Source organism: Kryptolebias marmoratus, linkage group LG2 (genome assembly GCF_001649575.2).
Source record: "Kryptolebias marmoratus isolate JLee-2015 linkage group LG2, ASM164957v2, whole genome shotgun sequence".
Classification (NCBI taxonomy): domain Eukaryota; kingdom Metazoa; phylum Chordata; class Actinopteri; order Cyprinodontiformes; family Rivulidae; genus Kryptolebias; species Kryptolebias marmoratus.
The window spans coordinates 7,290,026-7,298,973 of NC_051431.1; the positions used below are offsets into that span (position 1 = coordinate 7,290,026).

At 46.7% G+C, this 8,948-nt stretch overlaps 1 protein-coding gene across 3 annotated transcripts; it reads left to right on the forward strand.

Annotated features, from left to right (window-relative positions):
• Positions 1-347: 347 nt before the first annotated feature.
• nek8 (NIMA-related kinase 8) lies at positions 348-7,659 on the forward strand. 3 transcript variants are annotated; one of them, XM_037979242.1, is made up of 14 exons: positions 348-458; positions 1,600-1,805; positions 2,223-2,455; positions 2,559-2,690; positions 3,044-3,252; positions 3,329-3,408; positions 3,488-3,672; positions 4,161-4,308; positions 4,706-4,782; positions 4,932-5,049; positions 5,127-5,301; positions 6,011-6,174; positions 6,259-6,411; positions 7,436-7,659. In XM_037979242.1, coding segments are annotated over exons 1-14 (2,091 nt in total). In that variant the 5' UTR covers positions 348-456; the 3' UTR covers positions 7,645-7,659. The 3 variants fall into 3 exon arrangements, with proteins under 3 accessions (XP_037835170.1, XP_017290762.2, XP_037835167.1); XM_017435273.3 differs by lacking the exon at positions 348-458 and adding an exon at positions 516-676; XM_037979239.1 differs by lacking the exon at positions 348-458 and adding an exon at positions 522-676 and having other exon boundaries at positions 5,151-5,301.
• The last annotated feature ends 1,289 nt before the right edge of the window (positions 7,660-8,948 follow it).

Genomic DNA, 8,948 nt, shown 5'->3' on the forward strand with positions numbered 1-8,948 from the left:
AAATAAACAAACAGAGTCTAAATTACTCTAAATTACTAAATTACTCTGTTACAATTGAGTACATCTTTGTGTGTTTCTTTTTTGGTTTGCCTTGTGTTGTCCCTCGTTAGTTGCCGTAGGGCTGCGCTTGGTTGACAGGTAACGGTGGGACCGTTAGTCTCAATAACGTATATTCTATATATTATCTATATATTGTTACAATAACAGTGTGTATCTGTGAACTTCTATGATATACTATACGTGTAATTGGGCTAATCTTACTCACAAAAATCTTTTTTTTTCGTACATTGTTTTCATGGCTCTGTGCCTTTAAGAGGACTTTATCAAGATGGCGTCGCTTTCGGCGCACAGAGGCCTGTCACGTCTATATAATATACGTCATTTGTTTGTCCGCAGCAGCTATGGAGAAATACTGTTTCCATTTGCCATAATACAAACAAGAGAGATAAACACATAATGTAGGCTTTTCTGCTGAATTACGGTGTTAAAATTCCCGTATTCCGACATCTTTGCAGCTAGCTAGCTAGCTTCTCTTTTGGTTCGCGTTAGTTTAGTTTTGTCCCTCGTTGGTTGCCGTAGGGCTCAGCTCGGTTGCCAGGAAACGGTGGAGCCGTTTGTGCGCAGCAGCGATGGAGAAGTACGAGAAAATCAAAGTTGTGGGAAGAGGAGCTTTCGGGTAAAACTTGGGCTGTGTTCGCACTTTATTGCTTTTTAAAAAAAAAATTATTTTGTTGTTGTCGTTGTTTTGTTTTAGACACTCGTGACTGTCTGAAAATACGGTCCCGTCAGGAGTTTATCGGAAAAATCAGAACTTCGTTTACGGGCAGCTGAAGGAGGAGAGGCAGAAGTTTTCTTATAATTCTGCAGCTGTGGTTACATCCCATAAAAACGGTTCTCTGAGTCCAAAACCTGCTAATGTTGTTTCACAACGATACCCATTAGAAAACAACCATTTAATCAGTGTGGGCCTACATTACTGTTATTTGGGCCGTCGCTGATTATTGTCGCCGCCATGATAAGGTACTGAGTTCTCATATCAGGACTCTACACATCTCATACCATCACCTCCTGGACTCCTTGTTCTCCTTTACACAGAAGATAGTTCCCACTGACACCGACTTCAGGCTCGGGGTTGTTCTGGTACAGATTAAATTAGGAAAAATGCTGCTTTCAGAAGATTACAAGAAAGTCTGCCTCCTTGTAAAGCAACGAGGAATGACTGAAGACTTTTGCACAGTACTGGACATGTTAGATTTTCTTTTAAAAGTTTTTTATTGACCTTTCCAATGGAGGCATTATGAAATAAATGTGTATTTCTGCACCTTTGAACCTTTTTGTTGCGGACAAAATATTAAAAAAATGATTTTAAGCTTACATGTAGAAGTAAAAACTACCTTTACATTTACTGTATTATTCCTGAAGGCTTGCATCTTTATTTACAATATTTATCTTCAAAGTATATGTTGAATTTTACCTTATAAATACAGAATTAAATGTGTAGGACACCTTGAAGGAATTCCTGTCATGTTGCCACAAATCATCTTTTGCTGTTCGAGCTGATTTGTGTTTCATTTCTCTTCTTCCGTCCCCAACTTTCAGGATCGTTCACCTGTGCCGCAGGCGCGGCGACGGGGCGCTGGTCATCCTGAAGGAGATCCCAGTCGAGCAGATGTCCCGGGACGAGCGCCTGTCGGCCCAGAACGAGTGCCAGGTCCTCAAGCTGCTCAACCATCCGAACATTATAGAGTACTATGAGAACTTCCTGGAGGACAAGGCCCTCATGATAGCGATGGAGTACGCGCCAGGTGAGCTCGTTCGTTCGCCGCGGAGCACTTTTGCTTTCCCCAGGCTTCGGTTTCCCGCGTCAGGCCTGGAACAGAGGGACGTAAGGTTAATTATGCATCAATGAGTGCAAAGTTCCTCACCCTGAAATCATCAGATTAGATGCTTTAGGTGTCTGCACTTTTAGGACAGCGATCAGCTCAGCCCTTCTTCACATAAATAAATACCTTAAGTTGATTAATAATCTGTAAATCATTTACGAGGCTGGATGTTTATTTTCTGGATCCAGTTTCACAGCGAGAGCCTCTGCGATGTTTTAAAAGTCTGGTTATTTCGACAATAACTGTCCTCACCTCACCCAGCCCAACAACTCCTGCGTTGCTCTGGTTTTACCCAGCGTCTCTGTGTTTATTTCCGTCCCCCACGTCTTCCTCCTGCAGGTGGGACGCTGGCCGAGTACATCCAGAAGCGCTGCAATTCCCTCCTGGACGAGGACACCATCCTTCACTTCTTCGTGCAGATCCTGCTCGCGCTCTACCACGTGCACAACAAGCTCATCCTGCACCGCGACCTCAAGACGCAGAACATTCTGCTCGACAAGCACCAGATGATCGTCAAAATCGGCGACTTCGGCATCTCCAAAATCCTCGTCAGCAAGAGCAAAGCTTACACGGTGAAGATGAACCGCCTTTTTTTTTTTTTTTGATTTGGAAGTCTTGAGCTCGTCCGTCAGGGCGTGCCGTCATTAATTAAAGGCTGCTGCTTCCTCCGTGCAGGTGGTCGGGACGCCGTGCTACATCTCCCCAGAGCTGTGTGAGGGAAAGCCGTACAACCAGAAGAGTGACATCTGGGCTTTGGGCTGCGTGCTGTATGAACTGGCCAGCCTCAAGAGAGCCTTCGAAGCTGCCGTACTAAAAAAAAAAAAACACATTCTTCAGTGATTCTTAGTGTTTTGGGACTTTATTTATTTAGCCTCCAGTGGTATTGATCTTACTGGATGAATAAAACATGAACTCTCACTGAGCACAAAAAAGATACGAAACGGCAAAGCTGCACTGTCTTCACAGTGGGATACTTTTCAAAATTCCAAGAATATTTCATGTATGAAAGCATAAAACAGATGGGTGTGCCAGTTTTTAAAATCCTATTAAAGCCCAAAGAGAAGATTAAAGTTTATTTTTTAATTTTTTTGCATGCATGCACCTTCGACGTGTCTCCAAGCTGACCTCTGTTTCTTGTTTGTTTTTTTTTTTCTTTCCAGAATCTGCCTGCCCTCGTTCTGAAGATCATGAGCGGAACCTTCGCTCCGATATCGGACCGCTACAGCCCGGAGCTCAGGCAGCTCGTCCTCATCATGCTCAACCTGGATCCGTCGAAACGGCCTCAGCTCAACGAAATCATGGCTCTGCCCATCTGTATGAGGCCTCTGCTGAACCTCTACACGGACATAGGCAGCGTGAAAATGCGCAGGTGAGGCCTTTGGCGCACACAGAGGGGTTATTGGACCGTTTGGGATGAAGAAACCTAATTTTTTTTTTCTATTCAGAATCGAGAAACCTCTGTCTGCCATGCAGCCTGGTCCTCAGGGCAGAGCAGGAGGGAGAGTTCCCGTCAGCAGGTCGCGAGGTAAAAAACGCACCGTGTCACTGTTTAATATCAACGAGTCGAGCTGCAGCGCGCTGACCGTGGCCCCTCACCGGAACAGACGGCGCAGCCGGTGTAGGATCGGGAAAGCTGCGCTCCCTGCCGCTGTCCTCGGTGTACACGTGGGGCAGCGGCATCACGACGCCCCTTCGTCTGCCGATGCTCAACACCGAGGTGCTCCAGGTGTCTCTTGGTCGCACCCAGAAGATGGGAGTCACCAAGTCCGGCCGCCTGATAACCTGGGAGGTCTGTTTGAGTTTCTCTGAGGCTAAACACTCTCCTTAGTTTGTCGCTGCAAAGCAAGAAAAACACTCATCTGGGAGGTTTCTGTGTGAAAACGTAGCATTTTCTCGTTGAACCGGTTGGGTTTTCTGTTGTTAATCAGCAGTTGGATTATTTAGTCATTCTAAGCTAATATAGCCTCCACCTGGGATAAAAGATGGAAGTCTCCCTTTAACACTGATCTGCTCTAATCCATATCTGTCAAAGAGCTACGACAAACAAAATGTTGCTTTCAAGAGGCACAGATTGCAGCAGTTCTCTTGATTAGAAACAGCCACGGGACGTTTTTTTGTTCTTGTTGTTCTCTGAATAAAAACCTTCACAAACTATAAACACAGGAAGTAAAGATAACACCTGTTCAGGACTGAGCTCTGCTTGTTGTAGACGGCTGTGTATCGTAAGGTGAGTTCTTCTTTTTTTTGTTTTTTTGTGTTTTATCTTTGGGCCGGCAGCCTCCGTCGGTGGTGTCGGGCGACTCCAGCCTTCCCGGCGCGGTGGAGCAGATGCAGCCGCCGTTCGTCTCCCGCTTCCTCGAGGGTCAGTCCGGCGTCACCATCAAGTCGGTGTCCTGCGGCGACCTCTTCACCACCTGCATGACAGGTTGGTGAATCCAGCAGATGTGTCGCAGCCTCCCCCCCCCCACACACACACTCAGGAGGACAGGAAATCAGTGTTTACGCTCCGCTTTCTGCCCACACGCAGAAGTGTTGGTGCCGCAGACTTTCTTCCTGATGGAGCGAACCCAGAAGCAGGAAAAAAATGTTTCCTGTGTCTTGAGCTCCAAACGAGACGCGCTGCTCGGCGGTGCGCCGCCGTCGGCCTGTCCAGCGCCACAAAGCAGAAAGCAGAGGATTAGAACCTCTTCCTCTCAGCTCACCGTAGTTCCAAAGATTAGCGTTTCCTGGGGGGGGCTTAGAGGCACAACAACACACCTCAAACTCATCAACCTGCCGTCCCACAAATCTCCTGTTTTTTTTATTTTATTTTTGCTTCGCAGACAGGGGCATCGTCATGACTTTTGGAAGCGGGAGCAACGGCTGCCTGGGACACGGGAACTTCAACGACGTGACGCAAGTACGTCCTCACGGGACAACGCGTCCTTCTCGCGTCGTCCTGATGTTTCTTATCTTTAGCTTTATTTAGCATCTTTAAAAACCGGGCTATCGAGGAATTCTTTAAAAGTCAAACCAGTTTTGTTTTTCCTTTTTTGTTTTCATTCGCAGCCAAAGATCGTGGAGGCTCTCCTCGGCTATGAGTTGGTTCAGGTGTCCTGTGGAGCGTCCCACGTCCTCGCCGTGACCAACGAGAGAGAAGTGTTCACGTGGGGAAGAGGAGACAACGGTAAAACAAACGAACCAGTTATTTTTTCGGTTTCCTTTTCGAGGGGCGCTTGTTCGTATCCAGCTGATTAACCGCAGCCGCCGAACGGCTCTCTCTGGCAGGCCGCCTCGGCTTAGGGACCCAGGACACCCACAACTGTCCTCAGCAGGTGTGTTTACCTGCGGAGTTCGAGGCCCAGAGGGTGGTGTGTGGCGTCGACTGCTCCATGATCATCAGCACCCGGGGCAGCATTGTGGCGTGTGGAAGCAACAGGTGACGGCATGCTGAGGTTTACCCAAGCAGCAAAACACAAGCCGAAAGCTAAGCTAAAAGCAGCAAGGGGTTAGCTAACAGCTGGAATTAGCAAAGGCTAGCTCAAAGCTGAAACTGGAAGACCAAATAGAGCCAGTTTGTTTGAAGCAGCTATTAAGAAGAAAGGTATTTTTGAAAGAAATGAAGAGATTTTCATGTATTTCTACGGGGAAAATATTAGTAAATACAGTGAAATACTTTAAAAAGTATAAAAGTTACAAGACCTTTTATGGCTAAAACAGCAGAATGTTTGTAGAAGTAGTTAGAAAACAACAATAATCGTCTGTTTTTATTTTACTGAACCCAAAGCTGACACGACTCCGTGAGTTACTGCAGGAAAACAAGCTCCGCCGGAGATTTAATGTGATGAAATGAAAAGTCAAGCAGGTACGTTTAAGCTACGTGAGGGAGATGGTGTTGGATTAAATGCTTCTAGAAATACTTTCACCTCGCAAAACCTGCGAGACAGCATTCTGCAGAAATGACGCAGACGTGACGCGGCGTCCGCTCGAGTCTCCTTCCTGTCGGGACGTGGATTTGCATGCTAGCTCAAAACAGTCATGCGTGCACGTTTCTACAGTTATGTGCAATAAAAAATAGGAAAGAATTGGTATCATTTAGTGATGGTTGCGTCAGAGTTTTTGTGTTTTGCCTGTTTTGTTGCCGTCAGGTTCAACAAGCTTGGTTTGGATAAGATCACAGCAGGAGAGGAGCCGAGTCCTGCGAGTCAGGTGGAGGAGGTTCACTCCTTCAGTCCGGTCCAGTCGGCCCCACTCAGCACCGACAGGATCGTTTACACCGACATCGGGACGGCCCACTCTGTTGCCGTTACAGGTCAGTAGATGTCTCTGAGGCAGATTCCTTTAATACGTCTAGGATGAGCTGCTTTCATCGTCTCCGTTTGTGTCTAACATCCAGAAGGCGGTCGGTGTTTCACCTTCGGCAGCAACCAGCACGGTCAGATGGGCTGCAGCTCGCGGCGCAGCAGCCGCGTGCCCAACCTGGTGTCCGGTCTGCAGGGCATCACCGCGGCCGCCTGCGGCGACGCCTTCACGCTGGCCATCGGATCCGGTGAGCTGAACGGGACTTGAAAGTGTCTGAACCCAGGTCTCAGGGTGGAACTTTCCAGACCCTCTTATTAGCGCTTCAGAGAAGCCTCGATGTGTGACGTGTGCGCGGCTCTGCGCTGCAGGCAGTAGCTGTTCTGCACAGGCAGGAGATCACCAACAACAGCAGAGAGGTGTTCATGTTACTGACCCCAACCTCACTGTCGGCCCAAACAAACGTCCATGTTTCCACCATTTTGGACGTAACCGTTCACCTGCTGCAGACTGAAAACACGCCAGCAGGGTTGCCAGATATGTGATAATTATTGTTTTTATAACAGGATCTTAGAGTCAAATCCCCAATCACAACAAACAACTCATCCATCCATCCATCCATCCATCCATCCCTTTATCCATCCATCCATCCATCCATCCATCCATCCCTTTATCCATCCATCCATCCATCCCTAGCTGTGTTGTTGTTACGAACTAATGTTCTAGATCCGGTTCCGAACATTTCTCTGCTCATCATCGTTCCCATTCACATCAGAAAGCAAACAGTTTTTTTGATTTTGTCCCTTCGAGCAGCTGCTCGGCTTCACGTCGGTGACTTTAACTCTAGAACAAAAGTTTCAAAGTTATCGACCAACAAACCTAAAACAAACTCTGGAGGAACTGTCAGGTGTCCTTCGTGTGGCGTGAAGGTTTGTAGCCGGTGTCTCCGTGGGACATATGGTCTGCTTTGTCTTAAGCTAATTGGATAAAGACCATTTGGTCCTTAGGACGTGCAGCGGATGTGTGTTTTTAAAGCGCTGCCTCTGTAAGTGTGTGGGTTTTGTGTAAAAAGGTAAACTGTTGTATTGTAGCAGCAGTCGGCTCCCCGGGGAGGAAACAGCAGCGCCTGCGGCTTTCCTTTGTTCAGCTCAGACATCCATTGTTCCGCCGCAGCACAGGAGGCAGAGCTGCCCGTTCAAGATCCTTCTGGGGGTCTCTCTCTGAATTCACTGACCACCTTCTTCTTCTTCTTCTTCTTTTCCTGCTTTCCGCAGAAGGGGAGGTGTACACGTGGGGAAAGGGGGCCCGCGGCCGCCTCGGCAGAAAGGAGGAGGACTGCGGGACGCCGAAGCCGGTGCAGCTCGACGAGAGTCACCCGTTCGTGGTGACATCGGTGGCCTGTTGTCATGGCAACACCCTGCTGGCAGTGAAACGTAATATTTTGCTCGTTACCCCTCTGTTAACAAACACCGGGATGCGGTGAAATCCAACTAATAATTGAAGTCCAGCTGTTTCAGCTGTTTTTGTTTTTGACCTTTTTTGGATTTACCACATCCTGGATGACTGAGAGTCTACACCAGCGTATAAAACTACTAACTAACTCTAGGCGGATCTGGATGATTTAACCAGAGAGAAAAAGAAACGACGATGGTGCAAAATCCACCGAAAAAACTTGAGATTTGAGCTCCAGATTCAGCGTAAGCTGCAGCGCAGGTGAATAAAAAGCCGATTTGTTCATAATGCTGCTGATAAAGAGAAACATTTAAACCGTAAACGTTTCAGGTTTGGCTTTGAGGATATTTACAGCGAGAAGCAATTAAATCAGCATGAAAGGTTTTATGTTGACTATAAAGAATAAGGTGACATTTTCATAAGAATTAAAGAAAACTAAATCCAAAAGGTCCAAAAAGCCACGATAACAAACGTAAAAATCAACATCTGTTGGATGAACAGGCAGGATTCTGAAAACAACAAGATTACATCCTGATAAAAAGTCTCTATCTCGTTAATGTTGATATAAATCTGAATCGGCGGTTTTATAGACGTGGATCCAGAACTCAAAACGTCTCTGAAGCTTTGCTGGTTTTTCTCCTGTAAATATCGTCCGTGTTTTGATTCACGTTTCAGTTTTTTTTCGGATCAATAAAGCATCGGCAAATGCATGCAGGAAAACTGGGACCCAAACAAACAAGCAAACAAACAAACAAGCAAATTGTAAATGTTTTATGAGAAAGAAAACCTTACGCCGTGTTTAAAAGTAGCTTTTAGATTGTTGGAAACTAAAAACATCCTAAAATCCTTTCAGCAGATGTGTTTATGGAGGGAAATTGGAAGTAGGAAGAACAAATACGCTTTTAAATTCTAAAAGCTGCTGCTGTGACTCTGTCATCTGCTCCCAAATTCTGTTTCTTTCTAATAAAAGTGACAATTTTCAAATTAAAACTCAGAAAACAACAAAACTGCAGCTTCTTTGAAGCAGAGAGGAGTCCCATGTCGATGAAACTTTAGATCTCACAGATGCAGCCGCAGTTCATTAACCCTGAAGAGTCCATGTGAAGCACGGTGGTGGTAGCATCATGCTGTGGTGCTGCAGCGAGACGGTTTGATTTCCCCGACAGGACAGGCTCTCCCTGCCTGAGGTGGAAGACAGAGTCGTGTCATTAGATGGTTGAGGGGACGCCTGAGACGTCCCCCTGCCTGCTGACTGATAAAGTGTCCATCGGTTAGCAGTAAAGTTTGTCCATCGGCTCGCAGTAAAGTGTCCATCGGCTCGCAGTAAAGTGTCCA